Source organism: Mastigoproctus giganteus, chromosome 1, assembly GCF_048544385.1.
Source record: "Mastigoproctus giganteus isolate SK-2022 chromosome 1, ASM4854438v1, whole genome shotgun sequence".
Classification (NCBI taxonomy): Eukaryota; Metazoa; Arthropoda; class Arachnida; order Uropygi; family Thelyphonidae; genus Mastigoproctus; species Mastigoproctus giganteus.
This window is the reverse complement of record NC_143575.1, coordinates 169,783,940-169,811,436: the sequence shown is the minus strand read 5'-3', so window position 1 is coordinate 169,811,436 and position 27,497 is coordinate 169,783,940. Positions and strand designations below refer to the sequence as shown.

Sequence of the window (27,497 nt, the reverse complement as noted above, 5' to 3'; positions counted from 1 at the left end):
TGTATATTAGTGTGGAATCCTCTACAGTTCCATTGGATTATAGTTCCCATTATTTGGTTTTGGAGAATGTGTCAGACAGTTTTCTAGACGTTGCTTTAAGCTTTTCTAACTTAGATTTTTCCTTTGGAAAATATGGTTTGCTGGTATCCATATCTTCTTCCACAAAGATCTCTAGTACTGATTCGTCTGCTTGATTGGTCGCTTCTGTGTCCATTTGTTCCATTGACTTTTGGTTTATGGCATTACATTTTTCTTGTGGGGCTTTCGTTTCTGAATGTTTTGAATTGGGAGGTACATATAGTGGTGTGTTTGTGACTTTCTCTTTTTGTTTTGGCTGCGAGGTTATAAGTAGTGCTTGTGCCTAGTCCGAAATGGACTTCTTTGGAGGAATCATGAAATCTGTTTGAGTCTCTACTGTACGGTGATTTTTTATGACGTGCATAGGAAGGTCTGTTTATGGTAGTTGGGAGTACGGTTCTCTTGGCTTCTTGGTATATCACACAATGTTCTACTTTATATTTTTGTATCTGTTTTTCTCTTTTCCAATATTCAGTTTTTTGAGTAGGCGGAATGGTCCCCCTTACAGTTTGGACACTTTGGTTGACCGGCTGGACAGTTCTGATTGGTGTGATCCTGAGATCCACAGTTTGAACAGATAGCAACTCCATGGCATGCCATTTGAATGACCATACCTTTGGAATTTAAAGCAGTGGAGAGGATTCGGAATGTATGGTCTGATGTTACAGTTTAGATATCTGGCCTTCACCGATGTAGGTGGTTTGGGAGTGTTAAAGGTCAGTATCAGACTTCTGGTTGGAGTGTATACCATCTCTAGTAACTTTAATCCTTCTCACAGCTATGACACTTTGATCTTCCAGCTCATTTTTAATTTCTTCTTCTGAGACGCTAATAAGGTCCCATTCAGAAATTACTCCTTTTGATGTATTTAGGCTATTATGGGGAGAGACCGCTACTGGGATCCCACCAAAAGTTCTCATCTAAAGCAGTCTTTCTGCATGTTTTGCATTGGCTGTCTCGACTAAAATGTAGCCTGATTTCAGTCGCTTGACATTTTTTGGTGTTCCAGCTACACTTTCTAGACATTTTTGGATGACAAAGGGCGACAGTTTTCCTAATGGCTGTTCTGACGTTGAATGAAGGACTAGGAAAGTAGGTGCATGAAACGATGTCATGTTCTTTTTTTGCCTTTTGGTTACATTCGTCTCATTATCCTCGTTTTTCCGACTCAACGAAGTTGGATCTTTGGGATCTGTTGTTGTGATATTTGGATCTTCATGTTTGCTCCTTTTAGCCCTGGGAGTGAGCTTTTCCTCCCAGGTTTCTGGCCCCGCCACGGAGAGGCAGGAGCGGTGCCACCTAGTGACCAAGCGGAAGTTGTTTAGTAGTTAGTAGAACTAGAAAATAAATAAAAGAAAGGTGTGTCTTTCCTTTCTTAGGATCCTTTGTGCTGATACCTTTCAGCAACTGTATATAAACAATAGAGAATTTGTTTTAAACTCTATAAATGTGTATCACTATCACTTTAGAAATTACTTTACAATCGCAGAGAAATCACCTGATCACTAGAAACACTTGGCACTCGAGGCCGGCAAGCAATCAATAACAAAGAACACATCACACACAAATTTCAAGTAACATGGTACGCACAAGTGAGAACGGAATAGAAGTGTAAACACATTTCACCATAACAACCAACAGAATTCCAGCTTTCGGTATTATCACAAATTCAATAAGATCAAGTTTACTATTCGTTTATGATAGATTGCACTAACAGAAAAGCCCAATAAACAGGTGACTGCTAATTGTTTTTGTTTTATGGTTGTGACCTCCAGAAATCCAACCGAACCATTTGGTATGGTCGGAGACAATTGTAGGGTAATCTCCAGTGCTGCGATCTCCTTGCCCCTGATTAAACGGCATGTTGTCCCAATTAAGCGAAGCAAATCCTGGCTATTTTCTCAATTGGGTTCTGTTTTTTAAGATTAGCCTCATAAATGACTGCCCCGATTAACCGGTGGCCCAAATAACCGGAATCCACTGTATCTGGTTGTTTGGCTGCAATATCTACGCTTTCATTTCCTGTTATTCCAGAATGTCTTGGAATCTAGCAAATGTCACAGTTTAGTTTGACTCATTACAAGCAAGTAATTTAGAATGGACTTGTTTAATTACAGGGTGGGAGGAGTTGGTATTACTACTTATAGCAGAGATGAGCCGAGCAAGTCTGTGTATATTAAGGTAGACTAAATTAGAAGTTGAATAACATGATCCAGAGCCTATTATAACTGATGAATATCAGTAATAATATCATTATGCCAAGTGGTGTCAAATGCTTTCTAAATATCTAGGTTGACCATCAACTAGATGCCGTTTCATGATGAAGGCATTTCGTATGTTGGATTCAATTTTTACAAGTAAATCTAGGATAGACTGTTTTTACAGAAGGCACATTGCTGATAAGAAATAAGATTTTGGGAGTCTAGAATCCAGGTGAGCCTCTTATGCACTATCCTTTCAATGATTTTTCCCAAAAATCTTGTCAATGATATCAGTCTGTAATTCTGAACTAGAGAGAGATCTTTGCCTGGTTTTGGTATTGCACAAATATAGGAATGACGCCATGACAGAAGAGTAATAACATGCTTAGATCAGCTTCACATTGATGCTTCAGCATACTGTAGTGGATGCCATCTGATCCTGCAGCACTATTTGGACATTTGCAACAGTAAACACTGGTTATACAGAAGTGAGAGATTAGTTTAAAAATTCAATTTAATACGTTCTTCATTAGTTTTAATCCGTTGAGAGAAAGTCACATAAGAGGAAGAAATATTATAAAAAGACTCTGCTAATGCATTCGCAATATCAGTAGGGGAAGAGAGGTCCTGCCCATTCCACTGTATTATTGGAGACTGCAGCGGTAGAAATTTCCCATTGAGAGCTTGTATTTTTTTTTCAGAGGAGTAGAGTGTCAATATATTTAATTGTTTAGGTGAAGTTAATCCAGGAGTCATGTTTTGCCTTTTTCCTAATTTGCCTTGCTTTGGCTCTGAGTTTTTTGTAAACAATTTGATTGGTGGTGGTGAGGAATTTGCAAAAGTTGTTCCAAGCAAATTAATTTTTTTTTCTACTTTTGCTTTAGAGCAATCTGCATTCCATTACTGATGTCAGTGTATATGCTTGAGCTGGTCGGATTTTGGGATGGAAATTTCTGCTGCAGATAATATGGTTGGTAATGTGATCAGTTATATCATCAATATGTTGTTGTTGAACATATTAGGTGTCGAGTAGGACACAAGCAGAGTAGTTTTTCCAGTCTGCTTTATGAAAATTCCAAGAAGTACGGCCTTAAGGACTTGACATGACCTGTGTTTCAATTGAACTGATCACAGGAAAATGGTCACTGTGGAATGGATCATTCAGCACTGACCATTCCATTCTTGGAAAAAGAGATGCTGAACAGATGGATAAGTCTAGGGCTGATGTAGTACTGTAGGAATTTGAACATGAGTTGAAGAGCCAGAATTTAGTGTAGTCATTATGGTTATCCAGAAATGCTTCAATTAATTGGCCTCTTCTTACCATGGTGGAGACCCCACAATTGATGGTGACCACTGAAATCATTGAGTAAACAAACAGAAGGTGGCAGTTGTGTAATTAGATTGTCAAGTTCAGTCTGAGAGCAAGGATAATTCGGTGAGATATAAATGGATGCAAGGGTTAACGATATTACCATTGCCATCCGAACTGCTACAACTTCTAAGGAGGTTTGTAGTTTGAGATGTCTTGATGGTATGGCATTTTTGGCATGAACAGCTATCCCTGTGTGAGCAGGAGTTCCAGAATCCTTCTCACCTAAACATAGTGTAATTTTTGAATTTCAGAGAATCTTGTGAATATAAAAAGGTTTCTCTTAAGCATCACCTACTGTTAGTTTGTATAAGTAAATCACTCAAGTCATCAATCATCATCATCAGCCATTTTTAATCCACTGCAGGATGAAGGCCTCTCCAGCAACTTTCCAGTTCCTTCTGTTTTGAGCACTGGCCATCCATTTACTACCCACAAACTCATGAATTTCATCTATCCATCTCCGCCTTTGTCTTCCAGGTTTTCTTCTAGCTCCTCTTGGATACCATTCTGTTATTTTCTTAGTCCATCTGTCATCATGTCTTCGAGCTATGTGTCCTGCCCAAGACCATTTTAGTTCTTTAGTTTTGATAAGAATGTCATTTACTTGAGTTTGTTGCCTAATCCATGTGTTTCTCTTCTTATCTAACAGTCTGATTCCCAATATGATTCGTTCCATTCTTCACTGTGTAGTTCTCAGCTTCTCTTCCATTCTTTTGGTGAGTGCCCAAGTTTCACTTCCATAAGTCATGGTGGGGAGTATACATTGGTTCATTATTTTACGTTTCAGACAAACTGGGATATTGCTCTTCAGTATGTGACTATATTTCCTGAATGCTATCCATCCAAAATTTATTCTTCTCTTGACTTCCAGCCATTTATCATTATTACAGCTAATGACTTGTCCCAGATAAGTATATGACTCCACCTTTTCAATTACTGCTCCTTCAATCATTATTTCCCTTTCTGTGGCATACTTGTTCATCATTACTTTTGTTTTAGCCATATTCATCTTTAGTCCAAAATCCTTACTAGCTGTGCATAACTGATTAAGATTTTCCTCTAATTCATTGGGATCGTGGCTTATGACCACAATGTCATCTGCAAATTGTAAATGGTTCAGGTACTCTCCGTTCACATTGACTCCTTTCTGCGACCAGTCTAATCTTCTGAAAGCTTCCTCAAGGGCAGCAGTAAACAGCTTCAGAAATATTGTCTCCTTGTCGAACTCCTTTCTCAATTTTAAATTTCCTACTGTCTTTGTCTAGTCTAATAAAGGAGGTAGCACTCTCATATATTTTCTTCAAAATCATAATATATGGGGTATCAATGACTTGTCTTTCCAGTGCCCGAAACATTGCCTTATGCTGTATGGAGTCAAATGCCTTTTCATAATCCACAAATGCCAGGCATAATGGTGTTTTATATTCATTTGCTTTCTCCATTAGCTGTGATATTACATGAAGGTGATCCATAGTTGAGAATCCTGTCCTAAAGCCAGCTTGCTCTTTCGGTTGATTCTCATCAAGTATTCTTTCTAATCTGTTAGTAATGACCCTTGTGAACAACTTGTAGATGTGGGATAACAAGCTAATTGGTCTATAATTTCCAATTTCTGATTTATCTCCTTTCTTATGCAGCAAAACTATGATTGCATTATTCCACTGCTTAGGTGTCACACCTTTTCTAATGCACTTTGTGAAGAGCCTTGCCAGTTTTTGTGTTATGTCTCTTCCCCCCAATTTTAACAACTCTACAGTAACTTCGTCTTCCTCCGGGGCTTTCTGATTCTTCATTTTCTTCAATGCATGTTCTACCTCATCAGGAAGAATATTGGGTATGTCGTATGCGTTGCTACTTTGCAATCCATCTTCCCCACTGCTGGCATCATTCCCCTGCTCCTTGTATAATTCTCTATAGTAGTCTTCTGCTATTTGAATTATGCCTTCTCTGCTGTTTATAAGTACACCATCGCTATTCTTCAGTTTCAGTATCATTTGTCTTTCTGTATTACTGCTCATGGCTGCTGATTTAATTCCTTTGTTTACCCTTAATGCTTGTTCTACTTTTCTTGTGTTAAATCTTCTTATGTCCTGTCTGAGTCTCTTTCTAATGGCTTTGCATAACTCAGTATACTCAATTTTCTCCCTGTCAGTGTTTTTCTTGCTTTTCATTTGTTGTCTTCGGTTCATCATGACAAGTGTTTCTTGACTAATTTTTTCTTCTTTGGATTTCTTTTTCCCTATAGGTTTCTTGGGCTTTATCACTTTCAAAAAGTTGTAATATTCCTCGTCGACATCTTGGTCCTCAGCAGTCTGCAGAAGCTCATACTTGTTCTTAAGTTCCAGTACATACTGCTTTTTCTCCTCTTCTGTTATCTCAAAGACCTTTGTATTATTTACTCGAGTCAGTTTTTTCCTTTCCTTTCCTACATCTATATCAAGTGTACATCTTACCATCCTGTGATCACTTCCAACATTTACCTTATTCAGGACAGTAACATCATTCACAATATATCTTCTGTTAGTGAGGATGAAGTCGATTTCATTAGTAGTTAATCCATTTGGACTCTTCCATGTCCACTTTCTGTTCACCCTTTTCTTGAAAAAAAGTGTTCATTACTGACAATCCTTGAGATTCTGCAAATTCCACAAGTCTTTCACCAATTCCAAAATTTCCTATTGTTCCCCTTTCTGTGCTGTTTTGTCTTTTTCCAACCTTAGCATTGAAGTCCTCCATAATAATAATGTAGTGGGTTTTCTGCTCATCTAGAAAACTCTCAATTTCGGTATACATTTCTTCAACCTCTTCATCATCATGGCTCGATGTTGGTGCATAAATCATTATAATCTTTAGCTTGTACCTCTTAGAAATCTTGAGTATTAGTCTTGACACTCTTGGTGATGTACTTTTGAATTCCAAAATGTTGTTTTTAAAATCTTTATGGACCAGAAACCCAACTCCACCTTCACTCCTTTCACTGTTTCCATTGGTGTACAGCAGATTTCCACTTGATAAACTTATAAGTGATTCATTTCTTCTTCTTGTTTCAGCCAAACCGATGATATTCCAATTCACATTTTCCAATTCCTTTTCCAGCTCTAATATCCTGTCTTCACCGATGAGTGATCGATTCACCGGGTAATACCTACAGTTCCATTGCAGGAATTTTTTTCATAGTTTGGGACTGATTGAGGAAGACTGATCTGACTGTTTTTTTTTGAAGAGGTTTCTGTCTGTTTAGTTTTAATTTTTCATTTCTAGGAAATGATTAGGCATCCTGTATCCGTGGTATCATTAGCACATAACTCTAATACTGTGTCGTCATCCTTTGACTGAACCTCAATTTCCATGTTGCTATTGTGTGGTTTTATTTTCTTCCGATTTTCAACAATAGCTTTCAACAAGTCTAATTCTTCGGGATGGTGTCTTATGTTCACAATGTCATCTGCAAATTGTACATGGTTTAGATTCCACTGACTCCTTTCTGCAACCAGTCCAATCTTCTGATAGCTTCCTTTCCTCAAGGGCAGCAGTAAACAACTTCAGAGATATTGTGTGTCTTTGTTTAACTCCTTTTTCAATTCTAAATTTGCTACAGTCTTTGTCTAGTCTAATAAAGTAGGTAGCATTCTCATATATTTTCTTCAAAATCATAATGTATGTGATGTCTATGCCTCGTCTTTCCAGTGCCCGAAACATTACCTTATGCTGTATGGAGTCAAATGCCTTTTCATAATCCACAAATGCCAGGCATAATGGTGTTTGATATTCGTTTTCTTTCTCCATTAGCTGTGATATTACATGAATGTGATCCAAAGTTGAGAATCCTCTCCTGAATCCAGCTTGCCCTTTTGGTTGATTCTCATCAAATATTCTTTCTAATCTGTTAGTGATGACACTTGTGAACAAATTGTAGATGTGGGACAACAAGCTAATTGATCAATAATTTCCAATTTGTCTCCTTTCTTATGCAGCAAAATTATGATTGCATTATTCCACTCCTTAGGTGTCACGCCTTTCCTAATGTATTTTGTGAAGAGCCTTGCTGGTTTCTTTGTCATGTCTTGTCCTCCCAATTTTAACAACTCTACAGTAACTCCATCTTCACTCGAGACTTCTTGATCCTTGTTTTCTTCAATGCACATTCTATCTCATCAGGACTGATATCGGGTATATTGTATGCGTGATCCATCTTTCCAACAGCCAGTATCATTCCCTTGCTCCTTATATAATACTTTATAGTAGTCTTCTGCTATTTGAATTATTCCTTTATGCCTTCTCTGCTAGTTATAAGTACACCATCGCTATTTCTCAGATTCAGTATCATTTGTCTAATTGTATTGTTGCTCATGACTGCTGATTTAAGTCCTTTGTTTTCCTTTAATGCGTGTTCTACTTTTGTGTTAAATCTTCTAATCGCATCTCTGAGTCTCTTTCTAATGGCTGTAATAATTCCTTGAATTCCTCACCATGAAAGAATTCCTTAAATTCCTCACCATGAAAGCCCGTCATGTGGGCTTTCTTTACCTTCGCCGAAAGAACTTATCAGTCGTACCTAGGAATTTTTGGATGTAGCCAAGTGGTCATAAGTAAAACTTCACACATCCTTTTGGTGGGCCATTGTTCAACCCCATGCAAAGCATTGAGGGATCATTTAGACAAGACTGCAGCAATAATTCAGACACAGCATGGGTTTGTCAAGGGGAAGTCTTGTCTGACCAATGTGATTGGATACTATGATGTGGTCACAAAGGAACTGGATGCAAAAAATAATTTTGATATCATATATTTGGATTTCAGGAAAGCTTTTGATACTGTTGCACATGGAAGACTACTGTACAAATTGGAGCAGTATGGCATTAAAGGCAAGTTGCTATAATGGATAAAAGGATGGTTGAGTACAAGAAGATAAAGTGGTGGTCAATGGGTTAAGCTCTGTGTGGACTAATGTTATCAGTGGTGTCCCTCAGGGTTTGGTGTTGGGCCCATTGTTGTTTTCTATATTTATCAATGACATTGATGAAGGTATATCAAGCTTAATGTCAAAGTTTGCAGATGATACAAAGATTGGCAGAGTTGTTAATAACAGTAATGACAGTATGCTGCTGCAACAGGATCTGGAAAAGTTGCGCAGATGGGCTGACAAGCGGCAACTGAAGTTTAACATTGACAAATGCAAAGTACTGCATATGGGTAGCAGTAATCTCAAAGGAATGTACCAACTGAGAGGTGTTACACTCAAGGTAGTAGAAAACAAAAGAGACTTGGGGGTAATTGTGCAGTCAGATATGAAGTTTCCTGAGTAGTGCAGACAGGCTGCCAGAGTAGGTCATGGAGTTTTGTCAATGATATACAAGAATTTTGTGAGAAGGGATAAGGAGGTGATTATCCCCTTGTATAAGTTAATGGTCAGGCCACAGTGAGTACTGCATACAGGTCTGGAAGCTTCATTTTAGGAAAGATGTAGCTTTGCTAGAATGAGTACAGAGAAGGGCAACGAAACAAGGAAGGGATCAAAGGGGTGCTCTTATGTAGAAAGGCTTAAGTTCAGCAAATTGCAACTTCTGGAGACTAGGCACCTGCAAGGCGATCTGATTGAGATGTATAAGGCCTTGAATGGATTGAGCAGGCTTAACACTGATGGGATTCTTCCACTTGCTCAGATTACAAACCTGAGAGGGCATAAACTGAAATTAAGGGAAGACATTTGTCAAATAGGTGTGCAAAAGTTTGCCTTTAGCCAGCAAGTAGTTGATTGATGGAATGACAAACTTCCATCTGTCGTTGTGGAGGTTGATAGCTAAAATAAATTGAAGGCCGAACTAAATAAACATTTGGAACAAATGGATCAGTGAAACGGGAAAAAAATTTTTTATTTATTTTATTTTTTTTATGGCTGATGCTGTATAAGCTTGCTTTCTTGCATCATGTGCCTCTACTAACGTTAATGCTAATATCACAGTATACTCGATTTTGTCCTTGTCAGTGTTTATCTTCCCCTTCATTTGTCATCTTCAGTTGATCTTGACAAGTGTTTCTTGACAAATTTTTTCTTCTTTGGACTGATGATGTTACCAACAGCAAATTCTAAATGGGAAGCACTCAAGAAATTAATCTTGGAAGCTATTAGGCTTTTCATAACAACTAAGAAATACTGTTCAAGGTTTATCTAAATGGCTCTCAGATGAACTAATGAAACTTGTGGCAGAGAAGAAAAAATACATTACATGTATATAAATTACCAGGTGACAAAGAAGCCTATGGTAGATATAATCTAGTCTGTAATCAAGTTACAAAGGAGGTTAGGCAAGCAGAGATACAATCAGTGGAGACACTGATTAAGTTTTCAGTTAATTTCTTGCAAGCAAATGCCTATAAATTTATGACAAGTAATTAGGTCATTATAATTATAATTCAGATTGTTGAACCATAGACCTCTACAATTCCACTGCAAGATTTGCTGTGTTATTTGACTTTAAAGGAGACAGTTTGGTCTGTTTGTATTTTGTTTGTTTATGGGCTTTATGGCGCAAAGGCAGCAAGGCCATAATGCACCTAACTATGGTGATGTTAAATACAAGTTTATGTACATAAATGTTGCTGAAGTTCACACTGCATTGTACAGTTGTATCTGTTTAAGAAATGAAAAAATTTTGGCTATGTGGGTATCTGCCAGGAGGTCAGCAATACTGAAAGGTTCACCCTAGAAAAAGAGGTAAACATAGCTTGTCGGTCACTATTGTATTTGGGGCAATCAATGAGTATGTGTTGCAATTTGTACACAGTGGTGGATCAGTGCCTGCAAGAAGATAAAGATGTGTTTTAGATGTGTATGGCCTATTTGTAGTCAGGCTAACATGACTGGCGCCTCCGTAGCCAGGTGGGAAGGAGCAGCAGCGCGTAGCACACGCTTCTTGATTAGACCGGGGTTCGAGCCCGTCACCACCAAATACGGAGGATGCGGAAAGGTCAAGGAATGACCACCGCATATCCCGGAGCAATATGGCCTTAGTTGCTAATGCTCCTAAAAACCAAATAATAACAACAATAACAACAGCTAACAAGAACTTCGTGCCTGTTTTCACGTATACCAGATTTCCAAGGTTGGAGATGTTTCTTTATATGGAGTAGTTTGTTCCCAATTTGACTTTGCCAGATGTGTTGCCATTTTTCAAGACACCGCCTCTTTATAATTGACTTGTAGTATTGGTATTGGTATACTAAACGGTTCATCTATAGGATCTGTAGCAGATTCGCAGCTAGATCAGCACGTTCATTTCCAGAAATTCCGACATGACCACGGATCCAACAAAAGATGTCTTCTTGTTTCTTCCTATTTAGCTCAGTCATCGTATTCAAAATCTGTATGAGTAATGGGTTATCATGATTTTTATTCTGCTGTATATCTTGGATAACACTAATGGAGCCTGTATAGATAACACTGTTTAATATATTTGTTGATAAGGCAAAATTAAAATGCTATGAAGATAGCACAGTTCTGCAGTGTAGCTGCTGCATTCAATGCAGAGTGTCTTGGCTATGGTAAGGTTGGGAAAAACTGCTGCTGCACCAAAAAAAAAAACTGCTGGATATCAGTTTTAAATCTGTCCATGTAGATTGGTTTGTACTCTGCATATGGCATGAATTTGCAGTATGTTTTGTTGAGGTAAGGTGTGTTTCCTCAATGACATGAGTGAAAGGTCCCACAATGGTATGTGATACATCCAAGGTGGAGCTGTATGAGTAGTAGGCTGTATCATGCTTAGATCAATTTGCGAGTCACTGAGCAGGGAATGCAGGTGTATCCCTGTTGATGGGTTTTTAGATGGGTAGGCTCTGTAAAGGTTCTCCCATTTGGGCAAGAAAAGTCCATTTTTGAGTAGGGTTGTCTAGTTGCCCTTTGACTTTTGCTGCATAGTTTAACAGAAGCATTTGTCTGCATAGATCTAAAGAGGTTTTAGTTGCTTCAGCATACAAGCTCTGAACTGGCGATGTACAGAATAGTGAAAGCCGAAGAAAACTGTGGTGTAAGGGATCAAGCCAATGCAAGGCACTTGGTCTAGGAGAGCTGTAAACCACATAACCGTAGTCCAGTCATGACCATATTAATGCATGATACAAATGCAATAGTGTGTAACAGTCAGCTCCCTATGTTGTGCCAGGTAGTACTCTTAAGATGTTTAGCTTCTTAAGGCAAGTAATCTGGAGCTATTTTATATGTTTGAGGAAAGTAAGCTTTTGGTCTAGAACCACACCAAGAAAGTGGACACTATGAACCACTGGGATGATTTGATTTTCTAGGTGAAGTTCTGGGTCTGGATGTAGATTACACTTCCTACAGAAGTGTATCCTGACAGTCTTTTGTGGTGAGAGGTGGAAACCATTGTTTTGGGACCATTTTACAACTTTCTTAATGGCACAAGATACTGAAATCATTGTCATACAGGGTAGCGGACACTATTTGTGGTAGATCCTGTGTTATAGAGTTCATTATTATGTTAAATAGGGTGGCACTTAGTACTGAACCTTGTGGGACCCCTTCTTCCCGGATAAAATTGGAAGTTAACTAGTTGTTGACTCTAACTTGAAATGAGCGATGGTGGAGGAGGATCTTTTCATACAAAAGCAACACAGATGTTTATTTCTGCTCTGATCAATAAGTCAAGAGTGGATCTGCCTTCACAGAAACTGCATTGTACTGGGTTAAGAAGGTTGTTTTGGACAGAAACCAGGATAGGTGGGCACTGATAATTTTTTCCAGGACCTTGTTCATACAACTGGTTAGTGCAATAGGTCGGTAGTGTTGTGGATCTGTAAGATCTTTTCCTCATTTTGGAAATGCCAAAATATAAGCATGATGCCATTTGTCCAGGAAGGTATTTTGTTTGAAAATTCTGTTATAAAAAAGTAACAATGTCTTAAGGGCCGGTTCAGTAAGTTGTACTATCATGATGTAGTGTATTGGTACAATTCTGTTATTGTGAAGGGGAGATTGTATGTGGCACCAGATGCTGATTCGAAGTTGATGAAATGTTTCTCAGCCTGTGCCTTGCATACCTGAAAATGAGATGTGTAAGATGTCGTGGCTGAGATTTTCATGAATGATTCGCCCAATGCATTTGCAATCTCCACTGTGTTGTAATATCACAACCATTTACAGTTAGTATGGGAAGGTTGATGTGTGGATGTTTAGAGTACATACATCATATTTTGGTCCATATCGTTTGCGTTAATCAATTTCGTGCTAATCAATTTCCATATGAAGAATGGCTTAGTAGGTCCAGACTGCATAGCCTGGCAACATACACATAAGAGGACATAAATTTAAATTGAAAAAAGATGGTTGCAGGGCAAATGTGCAAAAATTCTAAGCCAAAGCGTGGATGACATTTGGAACAAACTACCATCTAGTGTTGTAAAAATGGGTAGTTTGAATAAATGTAATGAAGAATTAGACAAATTATTAGAGGGAGAAGGACAGATGAGTTTTTTTTTTTTTTTTTTTTTTCCCTGATGCTGTATAAGCTTGCTTCCTTTCATCATTTACCACTACCAATATTAAGGGTCGAACTGATTGATGGTATATAAGGACCTGAAGTGACTCACATAAAATGAATGAGGAATGTATATTATTCTCTCATCTCACTGGGAGATGAGAGAATCCAGAAGCACAAATTATAGAATAAAATAAGGCTAAATCTCATTAACTTTCCATAGCCCAGTGGTCAGGAGCGGGAATGCAGTAGCACACACTCTTTGAGTAGACAAGAGTTCAAGCCCCTGACTGCTAAGTACTTTCGATCTGCCAACCCGCAATGGACCAGCACGGCAGATTATGGTCCAATTGCCTCAACATGAATTGTTGAGGAGGCTTCCATCCTGCAGTGGATTGATAATGGCTGCAGCTTACCTTTTTCATGAAGTTGACTTTAACGCAAAGTGCTGTTGATCAATGGAATGAAATCATCCAGTCATCCAGGCAGAAAGTTCGGTAAAGTTCAAAGCAGAATTGGATAGGAACTTTTTGGAGATGGGGAAGGTATGAGTGATAGAGAATTTTTTTTTTTTACCATAGTTTTGGTAGTGTAGCCAACCTGGATCTGAAAGGAGTGGGTTGGGTTGGGTACACATGATTTAATGCGAGAGATCAGTTTACTTATACATACATTGTCAGGGGTCTGATGCTACAGTGAACTTGGTTACTGAATTCCTGGTATATTAGACAAAGCAGGATCATAGAAAAATATAAGCAATTAATTACCTCTAACATAGAGAGTTGCACCACTCGAAACTGCTGTTCCTTTGATATTCTTGGCCACACATTCATAGCTGCCTTGATCTTCTTCTTCAGCTTCAACAATCTGCAAGGATGCTAAGAAGAAACAAATAAGTATTTAGGAGGAAGTTTTTTTAAAAAATAATTATTATTAAATAATCTTGCTATTACAGATATATAATGTAAGGATGTTATAGCTGTATTTATTTTCTCTAAACATAACACTTGAAAAGGGAAGGGAAAAGCATGACCACAGGTATCCCAAAAGCAGATTCAAATAGAAATCCCACCCCTGCACCCTCCACAACTTTAGAAAATAAAAGGACAACATATAATAATAATTAATGATATGGATGAAGGCATATCAGTCATAATTTCTAAGCATTCAGATGACAAAAAAGTTGGTAGGGTGGTTAATGACAGTAACAAAAGTATGCTACTGCAACAAGATATAGAGACATTAGGCATGGGCTGAGAGGCGGAAATTGAACTTTAAAACTGACAAATGTAAGGCATTTCATATGGGTAGCAGTAATTCCAGATTAATATATAAACTGTGTGATAACACACATAGGATAGGGGGGAATGAAAAGGAGATAATGAAGTTTTATGAGCAGTGCAGGGGCATCAGTGGTAATCAGAAATTTTGCCAGCAGGGATAAGGAGTGATTATGCTGCTATATCAGGCTTGTTTGTTGGTTTATTTGTATTCAATTTTAGTGGCACATGGACTATGTGCCACTAAAATTAATAAAACACTTAATAAAACGTCTTTCATCCTTCAGAAAATGAACATAATTCAACCATGGAAAGCCAACATGGAACAGAACATCAGCATTCCACAAATTCTTTCCAAATAAAAAATTGCCCGACTCCAATGAGATTTTAAAAGATGAACTTGAGTCGGAAATTAATGAAATACTTTTAACTATTTTTCTAAAAAGTAAAAAGCCTAGAAAATATGGACTGAGATCGTCTACGATTATCTCAGTACAATAGTACTAGAATAGAATCCAAAAGGGCGTTTTCTGTAACTAATCAAATACTGTATGTACCAAAATTAGATTCATTTTAAACAATCATACTATTGATTGCTTATGTTTCTTAAGAGCTCACTTTATTTGGACAGGTAGTGTGGATGTTTAAACATAACTAAACAAAACTGCAGTAACAATATGTATTTCTTTGTTTTTAGAATAAATGTATTTTAATGATTTTTTTCAGGATATTTATTATTGCAATAAAAGTTTAGTTAAAACGAATTCAAGTAATTACAGTACTTGTTTTTTCCTTACTTTATTGCATCTAATTGTCATCAATTTATTGAGAAAAAAAAAAGTTTGTTTTTGGAATACCGGTATCATAAATTAAAAATACCAAAATACCGGTATTAAGATTTTGACCGGTATTGTAAGCCCTAGTTCTGGGGTTTGTCTTTACCACCCAGGTTACCAACTCTGCCATGGGGAGGCACTACTACTTGTATGTTTGCTGTAAGCAGCACTGGGAGTAAAGAGGTATGGTTATCCACAAACAGGATGAGCTAGTTTCTGTTTGTCCCCCCTCCCCCATTTTGTCTTTATGTACTAAGGTAGAGTTATATATGCAAAGTTCTTATTTGTCTTAAAATATGTTTCCTGAAAGCAACCAGGCTCAAACTTATGCAAGAAGGAGCCCAATGTCATCAATATTTTGAATGAATCCATGACTGGCATGAATACCACTATAGGAATTCAGTAATTATTTACTTTCATGTTTGGTATGCCTGTCATTCAACATCAAAAGGACTGAGGTTTATGTTTCCTAAGTTCTGGACTGATTCAGCTTGAAAGAGAGTGATTGATTGACTATATCCATGCCTTCCTCTGTGAAAACCTACAAGACTATTTTCAGGTAACTTCTTCACTTAATAATCCACTTTTAGCATGTATTAGATGCATTTATTTGGGTTTTTGTGGCTTTATCATGTGGTTTTGTTATGAGAGAAGGTACTGATGTGGGAATGGCAGCTGATTGAGATTTTTGTATAGGTTTTTGAGAACTCAAAAAAAAAAAAAAAAAAAAATATATATATATATATATAAATAAAATTTCAGAACTCTAATTCAGTAATTATTTCAGTAATTTCTGAACTCTAATAAAACACTTCCCTGCAACTCTCTTAGCATAAGTAGGTTTGTTGCAATTTACTGGTCTATTCAGCTCTACTTTTTTGTGTCTATTTCTTTTTCATTCTTCCACTTTCTGGGCTTCCTAAACTAACAGAATCCCTCTTGCAGCATTCCATGGGCCATAGCACATGGCAAACAAGATGGATTCTTACGTCCAACTTGAGGATAAATGATGGGGGATAAAGCATAGACAGACTTAATCTCGGCTTCATTTTATTTCTACAATAAAGCTCACAAAAACTGTAATCGCATTATAAATCCAAACTTAATTGTGAAAAGTTGAGAAGCAAGACACTTGCCTAATGTGCAAATTTTTATAAATCCTTCTGGTCTTCAGCCAAAGCAATTGGAGATATGATACAAGACTGAGTTTTAGAAGGATTGATATTACTGAAGTACTCTCACACCCTCCTAGAGCCAGCCCTAATTAAGCAATAATATTATTAAATAATGATACCCTTTAATAACAGTTGTAAGTTGTTATTTTGTGTATATCATAACTACTTACATCCTTGAACAAGGGAATAACGTGGCTCCGTAAGATCTACAGGAACCATATTTTTTAGCCATTTGATGCCAGGTGGTGGATTTCCTTCGGCTCGACAGGGCAAAAGTGCATTTCTTCCCTTCTCTACTCCCTGAATCTGAGGTTGTAGAATAAAACGTGGAAAACCTGTGGGCACTGCATCCTCTGTAAGTGAAATGAGATGATACAAATCTGTTTTAAATCAAATGAATATTTTATATTTCAAACACTAATATTAAATAATAAGGACCATTGTTTTTCTTATAACAAAAGATGTAATCAATATGTGTTTTGTAGTACTAAACATGAATAAGACCTGAAAAGTTTGCTATTAATATCTAGCGTTTGAGAAAAATTATTTATGATCTAGTTAATTATAAACTTATTAAGCAAGGTTAAACAAAATGTGAATTTTTTTGTTTTTAGCCCTGATTTCCATTTCTATGTTCCCCTATCCTACACCAGTAGTAAATGGCAAGCATGTTCAGATTCCACTTACCGTCATACCTTTTTTCTATGCAAGAAATATCCTGGTGAAAATTTTTGCCCTTTTCATTGCTAACAACACCAAAGTTTGGAAAGAAAAAATTAAGATGTTAATGTAGAAAATGTATTTCTGAGCTCATTTTACAACCAAGTTCCTCATACACTTACAGGAGTTGGTCAACATGCTCTTCGTAGTTTGCTGATCTTTGATTTCATAAAATGATTTAACGTGACTTCAAGCCATTCCATTACTGCACTTTTGAACAACATTGAGAATGCCATCAAAAGTGGTGGGTGCTTGTTAACAGGAAAAACTTTCTAGAGGGATGTGATAGCCTTAAATAGAAGGGGGGGGGGTGCAAGAATATTTGCTGATGCTATTGAGGCAGTGTTAGATGGGCTGGAAAACTGCCAACCTGGAAAAACACAGAGAGTAACAGATTAACAACATCCAGAGGCAGAAGTGAAAGTGATTCTCATACTGCTCCTGCTGGAACATGCAGAAGCCTGGAAAGCAAGATGTCGGAAAATACAAGGCATGCTAAGTTGTCTTCAGGGGAGATGCAAATACATAGATGTTAGGGTAACTAAGAGTAAGAAAAAGTGCATGTACAGTTGTATGTATACCAATAATAGGAGAATAGCAAACAAATTTGTTAAATTTGAAGTGCTGGTCAAGTCATCAACTGCAGTTATTGTGGACAGAGATGTGGTGTCACTCAAGGTATAAGGGATGCAAAATTTGAATATGGGGAGTACAATGAATATAGGAAAGGACAGACAGAACAGGGGGGGTTATGCTTTTAGTTAAGATGCATATAAAATCTAAGGATGTGCATCCAGTTGACATGGGTGGAAAGGAAATGTTCAGTCAGTTTGGCATGACAAGCACTGGGAAATCAAAAATGAGAGTAGGACTGTACTACAGGCTCAATAATGGCGATGAGTACAATGAACTACTGTACAGACAAACATTTTTTCCAGATATTGATTGGAACAACTTGTGGATTGGCCACTCACACACTAGCAAGACTTGTGTATTTATTGGATGACTTTTCTACAGCAGTATATTAGAGAAGCAACAAGAGACGAATACTCTTGATCTGATTATTATATGTGATTCTTTATGCATTAAGAATCTGCAGATAAAAGAAACACAAGGGGGTAGTGATCACAGTGTACTGAAGGAAAGGGCTTTTGCTTTTGTAAAGGTGACTACAGTGGCCTCACACAATTTTTATATTCTATACTGTGGGACTAACTAATGGTGTTACCAACAGCAAATTCTAAATGAATAATATTCAGGGAAATAATGGATAGAAGCTACTAGGCTTTTCATACCAACTAAGAAATACTGTTCAAGACTTAAACCTTACTGGATGTCAAGTGAATAGAAGAGACTTCTGGCAGAGAAGAAAAATGGATTGGATGAATACGAATTATTAGTGATATAGAAACCCATGATAGACATAAAACTAGTCTGCAATCAAGTCAAAATGGAGGTCAGACAAGCTAAAATAGGGTACAAGAAATCATTAGCAAAGAATTCTTTATCTATGTAAACACTAAAATGAAGGGGCACCAATGAATCACAGTGGTCCATTTGATATCGATGGTTTAACTGTTGATGATCCTCTTACTCAGGTTGCCGACAAAATGAATAGGTATTTTGCATCTACACTCACACACAAGGAATTCTTCAGGGAAAGGGGATGACAGAAGTTTATTGCATTAACAGGGAGCTTAAATGATTTTGTGATAATTGAAAAAGTGGAAGAGAATTGTTGAAGATAAACATAAAAAGGGCATCTGGGGTGGATAGTATCTAGCCATGATATGAGTAAGCAAAGGCAGTAAGAAAACAAATAGTCAAGTCAGCATTATGAAAGAATTCGTCAATACAAGGGAGGTGCCTGTGGAGTGAAGATGAGCAAATGTATCACCAGTTCCCAAAATGGAATAAAATGGTGATATGAGTAATTACAGACCTGCTAGCTTAACTTCTTTTCCAGGGAAAATAATGAAGTCACTCGTTCAGAGCCAGATTTGGTGTTCGTAGGCCTTGGGAATTTTATTCTAAAATGTTTCTATTTTAACACCTACTGCAAATCACACCAATCAATGTGACTCAAGATTAAACTATTATAAATGATAAACCATCTCAGTTGACACAGTGACCATCACCTTCTTTACTTCTAGAAGTAAAGTGATGGTTTTTTGTTAGTCATTAAACAGCGAAGAGAGTGAAAGTTACAGGTGCATTCTCCAGTTTAAAACTGGTGTGTGTGTGTGTGTGTGTGTGTGTGTGTGTGTGTGTGTGTGTGTGTGTGTGTGTGTGTCCAAAACACACACACACACACACACACTGAGCTTGACCAAACCTAAAATGTCTGATGACTATAACTGAAAACATGAATCAGATTATGTCAAAAGGAAAAGAAGAAAAATTCTTTGAGTAAAATGGAAATGTCATTAAAAGAGACTAGCTAATATTCTCAGAATCTACAGGGAAAATGCATTGTTATGTGTGTATGTTATTTAGAGGTGGGCTTAATGGTCATCAATTCAAACTAGATTTGACATCTGGAAAAATGCAAATGTAAGAATCACAGTGGGTGCATGAAAAATCAAACGAACATTTCACTTCCATAGCTACTATGCTACATTTCCAACAGCCTGTCCGAATTGACACAGAATTGCAAATTATTATTATTATTATCTGTTTATTTCACAAAAGGAAAAGAAACTACCCCAGGATAGCAAAGTGCTAGGAGGGTGTTAATTACATAGTAGGATATGAGATGCCAAGAGCATGGTCAGGGAAATGGGGAACATGCTTTGTAAAAAGAGTGTGTGTGTGTGTGGTATGGGTGTTTATTGGCGCATTAGCTGCTATGGTTATAGTGCGCCTATTCATAGGAATAATAAAAAATAATCCAGTTTAAATTAGTTTCAGTTCTGAAGCCTATTTATAAAAGATGATACACTCCAATTTGTTTTAAAAAGCAGAAAAGCTCGTTAACATTTGCGTCCTCTCCAATGATATGATGTAATGTCAATGGTTCTCGACGATTAGCCAGATTTTGAAGTATTGCAGCTCGATATTGTTGATACTGTGGACAGTCAATCAGAATGTGTTTGACTGTTAGATGTTCTAAGCAGTGTGGACACTGAGGAGGATCATCGCCCATTAGTAGATGGAAGTGAGTCAGATGGGCGTGTCCTATTCTCAATCGTGTGAGTACCACTTCATCCCGCCGCACTGTCTGATTGCTGGAGTGCCAGAACTTTGTGTATTGTTTCAGCTGGAAAAGTTTGTTATTCGTTTGGTTATGCCATAATTCTGTCCACTGTGCATGGCATGCTGCTTGAATTAAGATATTATAATCGGGCACTGGAATAGGGACAGAAGTTAGGTCTGAACTTGGATTTTTGGCAGATATATCAGCCACTTCATTCCCTTTTATGCCTGAATGTGCTGGAATCCAGCAAAACTTCACTAGTTGTTGACGATGATAAATCTGCAATAACAAACTCCTGATTTTCATTACAATATGGTGATTCTTTTGAGATGTATTCTGCATTGCTTTAATTGAGCTGAAAGAGTCAGTATAAGCTATATATTTTGCAGATGGATGTAGAGTCAAATTTTCTAGAGCTAACTGTATTGCATACAGTTCTGCTGAAAAGTTGCTATACTCAGGTGGAAGAGAAGCTGATATGATAGCAGAGGGAAACACTGCTGCTGCTCCAACAGTCGACAGAGATTTGGAACCATCCGTATATATCGGCAAGAAGTCAGCATAAGTTTGAATATGGTTAGCATGGAGTTGTTACACAGTCACTGCCGGTAGGCAATTCTTTCCCCATTGAAGAAAATGGGTATCAGAGGTCAGTTGAGGAAAGGTGGTCCATGGTGGATGAGAGTAATTCTTTATCTGTTGCCTATTGTGGAGAGGAACATTCCAGTTCTGTGATATTTTAAGGAGCCATAGGCCAGCTGGTTGGATTTTACTTGGTTTATTTCTATAGAGATTAACCAGTGGTTGATTAAAAAGGTATGGCTGAATAGGATGCGAAAGACAAGTCTGTATTTTGGCTGCATATTTAAGTAGTAACATTTTTCTACGAAGATGCAAAGGGGGCTCATTAGCTTCAATGTATAGACTCTGAGTTGGAGATGTCCTGTATGCACCAATTGCAATCCGCAGTGCATTATGTTGAATAGGATCCAGCCAGCGTAGCACACTCCTTCGGGCAGAATCATAAACTGGAGCACCATAATCTAAACGGGATCTAATCAGTGCTCTATATAAGAGCAGCAAAGTTGTATGATCTGCTCCCCAAGAGAGGGCAGATAAAGCTCTTAGCATGTTGATCTTTTTAAGACAGGCAGTACTTATTAATTTAACATGCTCAAAGAAGTTGAGCTTACTGTCCAGGATTAGTCCCAAGAATTTCATATTGCTGGCAATCGGAACGGTGGAATTTGAAATCCGAAGTTCAGGATCTGCGTGCAATTTGCGTTGACAGCAAAAGTGGATCGCAACTGTTTTCTGTTGGGAAAAACGATATCCATTGAGCTCAGCCCAAATTTGAACTTTATTGAGGGACATCTGCAATTGCCTTTCGATAGATCTCATGTTCTGAGGATGGCAAGAAATAGCGAGATCGTCAGCGTACAGGTAAGCCTCTACAGTATTTGGGAGTACTTTTGTAATGGAATCAATTTTAAGGGCAAACAAGATTGCACTCAAAACTGATCCTTGCGGTACTCCTCCTTCCTGCGAGAATGTAGCAGAAAGGGAATTTTGATATCTCACCTGGAAAGATCGGCTCTTGAGGAAGTTCCTAATAAATATGGGTAGGTTGCCTCGTAGACCAAGATCACATAGGTCACTGAGAATGCCATACCGCCAGGTAGTATCAAATGCCTTCTCTATATCAATGGAGACCATGGCAAGGTGTTCGTTTTTCACAAAGGCATTGCGAATTTCAGATTCCGCCTTGATCATCAAATCTAGGGATGACCTGTTTTTGCGAAAGCCATGTTGACAATTACTCAGTAGATGTTGAGTTTCAATGATCCAAATGAGTTGACTATGGATCATTTTTTCAAGAATTTTATCAAGGCAACTTGACAGAGATATTGGTCTGTAACTATTAGAACTGGAGGGATCTTTTCCAGGTTTCAAAAACGCCAAAACTGTAGCGTGGTGCCAAGATAAATTGGATAAATATTTTCCAGGAAGATCCGGTTAAAAAAGATTAGAAGCAGTTGTAAGTTTTTGTCATCGAGATGCTGCAGCATGACATAATTATGCCATCTGGCCCAGAGGCACTGTTTCGTGTTGTTCTGATGGCCTGTAAAAGTTCACAATATTGCAGAGGCTGATTATAGGGAAGTGATAGTGAGGTTCGAAAGTTGATAGGTCTCTGTTCGGTGGCAGTCTTAATTTTCTGGAATTTTGGAGTGTAGTTTGATGCAGCCGATATTTGAGCAAAGGTTTTGCCCAAGGCATTGGCTATATCTAGAGGAGCAGAGAGTTCTTGCCCATTGCAGGAGAGAATTGGGGAAGGAACAGCTGGAAACTTCCCAGAAAGCTGACTAATTTTTTTCCATATTAGTATGGAGTCAGTGTTTCTATTGATAGTTGATGCGAACCTAGTCCAAGGATCTTTCTTGGCCTGCTTTTGAATGTAACGCGCCTTTGCCCTTAGTTTCTTGTAGCTAATTAGATTAGCTGTGGTTGGAGATCGACGGAATAAATTAAATGCTTTATTTTTTTCCTTCTTTACTTTTGTGCACTCTTTGTTCCACCAGTAGTTGAAATGCCATCGGGACGGGGGATTTGATAATGGAGTTGAGTACTTAGTTGCAACTAAAAGGCGGGATGTAATATAATCAGTAACTTCATCTATGGGCTGTAATTGAATAGTTTTTTTGTCAAGAGTGATTGCTGACTGAAATTTGGCCCAATTGGCTTTAGAGAATTTCCATTTCCTGCAGGGCTGTTGTAATTGTGGTTGCGCAGTCAACAGATTACAAACAATTGGAAAATGATCACTGCCCATGGGATCATCCAGAGTGGACCATTGCATAGCTGAAAACAGTATCGGGGAGCAAATCGATAGGTCAATGGCAGAAGTCTGTCCATTGGGTAACTGTATATGGGTGTGCGAGCCACTGTTAAGAAGAGTGAGGTTTTCTTTTTCCAGTAAAGTTTCAATCAGTCGGCCGCATCTGTCTAATTTAGATGAACCCCATAAAAGGTGGTGGCCATTGAAATCCCTTAGAAGGCAGATAGGGGAGGGTAGCTGTAATAAAAGTTCTTTAAGATCATTATAAGAGTAAGCATGATTTGGTGGGAGATAAATTGAGACTAGAGTTAATGCAGTCTGAGTAATCAGACGCACAGCGACAGCTTCGATTTGGGTTTGGAGAGTGATTTGCCTAGCTGGAATCCTTGTACTAATTAAAATAGCTACACCACCACGAGCAGAATCGGATGCATTCCATCTCGCCTGTAGACCGAGTAGTTTTTTATGGAAATGGAAATTTGAGCAGTTAAATAGGTTTCTTGCAGGCAGAAACCAACTGGTGAGTAGCGATTAATTAAGTAACGGATGTCGTGAATGTTTCCACGAAAGCCTCTGCAATTCCATTGCAAGGTGTTAGACATTACTTGAATTTAGAAGAAGCTGTACCTGACGTGGCTGTCTTATGGCGTTCTGGCTTTGGTTTGTCTCTTTTTGGAAAGGAAGGGTGACCAGTGTCCATCTCTTCTTCTACAAATATTTCCAGAATTGGATCTTCCTGTTTGGATGGGTACTCTGCCTCCATCGATGTGTCCCGAATAATCTTTTTTGAAGTCAAACTATCATTATTGTTATAGTGGCATTCACTGGCGGAGATTGAGATTTTGCTGGTATTGTGAGAGGTATATTATTTGCTTGGTCTGAGTGCTTAACGGCACTGGACTGTTGCTTAGAGAGGACAGCCCGAGCCCAGTCAGAGATGGAAGTGTTTGAAGGAACGGTAACATCGGTTTGTGTGGCAATGGTTTGATATTTTTTTGAAATATTGGCATAGGTACGGTTAGGTATACTGGGTGCAATTAATTTTCTTGCCTCCTGATAACTAACTCTGTTTTCAACTTTATATTTCACAATTTCTTTCTCTGTTTTCCACCTCTCACATATTTTAGAGTAGGCCGGATGATTGCCTTTGCAGTTGAGACAGATCATTTCTTTCACTGAACAATCACTTTGAATGTAATCAGAGGATCCACAGTTGGGACAAACTGGGTTGCGTCTGCATGTCGTTTGAGAGTGGCCATACTTTTGGCATTTATAACATCTCAATGGATTGGGTATGAAAGGACGAGTGCGGCAAAGTAGATATCCAGCTTTTACTGATGAGGGTAGGCTTGGACTGTTAAAGGTGAGAATGATATTTCTGGTAGGTGTGAGAATATTGTCTTTTTTATCATAATTCTTTTTACAGCAATTACATTTTGTTCCTGAAGCTCTTCTTTAATTTCTTCCTCCGTCACATTCATCAGGTCCCATCTAGATATTACACCCTTTGATGTGTTTAGGGTTGCACATGGAGTTACTTTCACTGGAATACCAGCGAAAGTTGTCTTTTTTAGTAATTTTTCAGAGTGTCTGCCATTTATAGTTTCAATAAGTAAGTCCCCTGATTGCAGTCTCTTAACCGTCTTGGGAGACCCTGCAATACTTTCCAGGTGTTTTTGGATTAGAAAAGGGGAAAGCTTACTGAGAGGCTGGTCAGATAGTGAGTGCATAATTAAGAATGTAGGTAAGTCTGTCGACGAGGGATTGGTTTTCAACCTCTTTGCTTGCGAAGAATCATGGTCATTTTCTGTGTTTGGCCGACAGCTCGATGGCTCTAAAGTTGGAAACATACTTTGTTCCATGTTGGCTCCTCTTAGCCCCTGGCAGATGAACTTTTCTGCAAAGGTTACTGGCCCCGCCACAGTGAGGCAGGAGCAGTGCCTGGTGTGACCAAGCGAAAAGTAGTAAGTGGTTAGTAGTAAACTGGAAGAAATAAAGAAAGGTGCCTTTCCTTTCTTGCTCTGTACAAGTGTTTTTGTAACAAGAGCTGTTTTTAAATGAATAAATTTATTAACGTTAAGAACATAAAATAACTATAAATCGCTTTTGGGAAATCGCAGTAATAGCACAGAGAAATCGCTCAGTCACAATCGCTTGGCACCCGGTGCCATTATAAAAAGAATAGGTGGAACAGGACGAGGGTATGTCTGCCAGGACAAAGGTTGATAATGTTGTAGAGCAGATATCATCTTTTAAGGGCACAAAAGGTGATATAGTTGTACACGTTGGCACTAATGATATTAAGAGTAGGAGACGGGCAGAATTACTTAACAAGTACAGGTCACTGTTGAAAAAAAGCCGTGAATTAGGGTTGAATTTGAAAGTGTCTGCAATTCTGCCCAGACACGATAGGAGGGAGTATATGATGAGAGCCATGTCGATCAATTCGGACCTGGAAAGACTGTGCAAGGCTGAAGGGATAGAATTTTTTTCAGCCTGGTCTGTACTTGTTAACAGGAGAGACTGCTTCTACAGGGATGGGATACACTTAAATAGAAAGAGTCCAAGAATATTTGCTGATACTATCGAGGCAGTGTTAGGTGGGTCAGAAAACTGCTAGCTTGGGGGGATACAAGGACTAATAGATTAACAGTAGCCACTGGCAGAGGTGAAAGTGATTCTTGCACTGCTTCAATTGGAATGAGCAGAAGCCTGGAAAACAAGATGCAGGATATTTCAGAGACTGCTGGGAGTCGTTGCGGTACAAGTAAACACATGGGTTGTGTTAGGGTAGCTAAGAATAGGATCATGTGCATGTATACTTGCGTGTACGCCAATGCTAGGAGTTTGGTAAATAAATTTGATGAATTTGAGGTATTGCTCAAAACATCAAAGGCAAATATTGTTGGATATCAGAGACATGGTGTCACACAGATATAAGAAATGCAGAACTGGAATTTGGGGTGTACAACATCTACAGAAAGGACAGACAGGATAGGAAGGGAGGAGGGGTTATGCTATTAGTTAAACACGAAAACCAAGGAAGTGAAGCCAGTTGACATCGCTGGACAGTGCAGTGTCGAGTCAGTTTGGTGTGACATAAGCATTGGGAGAACAAAATTGAGAGTAGGAGTGTGCTATAGGCCTAATGACTCTGACGAGTATAATAAGAGACTGTACAGGGAAATAGAGTGGGTCAGTAAATCAGAGAGTCTTATAACGGGGGATTTCAATTTCCCAGATTTTGACTGGAATTTGTGGGTTGGTCACTCACACACTAGCAACACTTTTGTGGATTTATTGGATGATTGTTTTCTACATCAGCATGTTCAAGAGGCAACTAGAGGGAGTAATACTCTTGATTTGATTATCAGTAGTAATTCTTCATGCATTAAGAATCTGCAGATAAAGGAACCACTAGGTGGCAGTGATCACAGTGTGCTGAAGTGGGATTTACTCAAAGAGGTAACTACCATCAGGGGTAAAGGGAAGGGTTATTGCTTTCGTAAAGGCGACTACGATGGTCTGAGACAGTATTTAAATTCTATACAATGGGACCAACTGATGATGTTACCAACAGCAAATTCAAAAGGGGAAGCATTCAAAGAACTTATCTTGGAAGCTACTAGGCTTTACATACCAACTAAGAAATATTGTTCAAGGTTTAGGCCTAAATGGATGTCAGATGAACTAATGAGACATATGGCAGAGAAGAAAAATGCATGGGATACATATAAATTAACATATGACACAGAAGCCTATGATAGATATAAGTTGATGTGTAACCAAGTTACAAAGGAAGTTAGGCAGGTGAAGGAAGATTATGAGAAATATTTGGCAGAGGATGCAAAGAAAAACAGCAAAGAGTTCTTTACTTATGTAAACTCTAGAAGGAAGGAGATGAATCAGATTGGTCCACTTGATATCAATGGTTCAACTGTTGATGATCCTGCTCAGGTAGCTAACAAACTAAATGAATATTTTGCATCGACATTCACACATGAGGAATTATTCAGCGAGGGGAATGCCAGAAGTGTATTCAACTCTGGCAGTAAGCTAGATAATCTTGTAATAACTGAGAATAAAGTGGAGGAGAAATTGTTGAAGATAAACACAAGAAAGGCACCTGGGGTGGATGGGATCTATCCAGTTATATTAAAGGAGGCAGAAAAGTAAGTAAGCAAACCCTTAGCCATAATTATGAGAGCTTCCTTGGACTCAGGGGAGATACCCATAGACTGGAGATGTGCAAATGTTACACCAATTCACAAAGGAGGAGGCTGACACAAGTAATTATAAACCT

At 38.3% G+C, this 27,497-nt stretch overlaps 1 protein-coding gene across 12 annotated transcripts in view; it reads right to left on the bottom strand.

Moving 5' to 3' along the window:
• LOC150091249 (tyrosine-protein phosphatase Lar-like) overlaps positions 1-27,497 on the bottom strand; it is a 1,641,114-nt gene that overhangs the window by 728,694 nt on the left and 884,923 nt on the right. For all 12 annotated transcript variants that reach the window (XM_090374921.1, XM_090374965.1, XM_090374991.1 and 9 more), the window contains 2 exons: positions 16,610-16,792; positions 13,916-14,026 (listed from right to left, as the gene is read on the bottom strand). In XM_090374921.1, the coding sequence (XP_090231047.1) occupies positions 13,916-14,026; positions 16,610-16,792 (294 nt within the window). The remainder of the gene's footprint in view (positions 1-13,915; positions 14,027-16,609; positions 16,793-27,497) is intronic.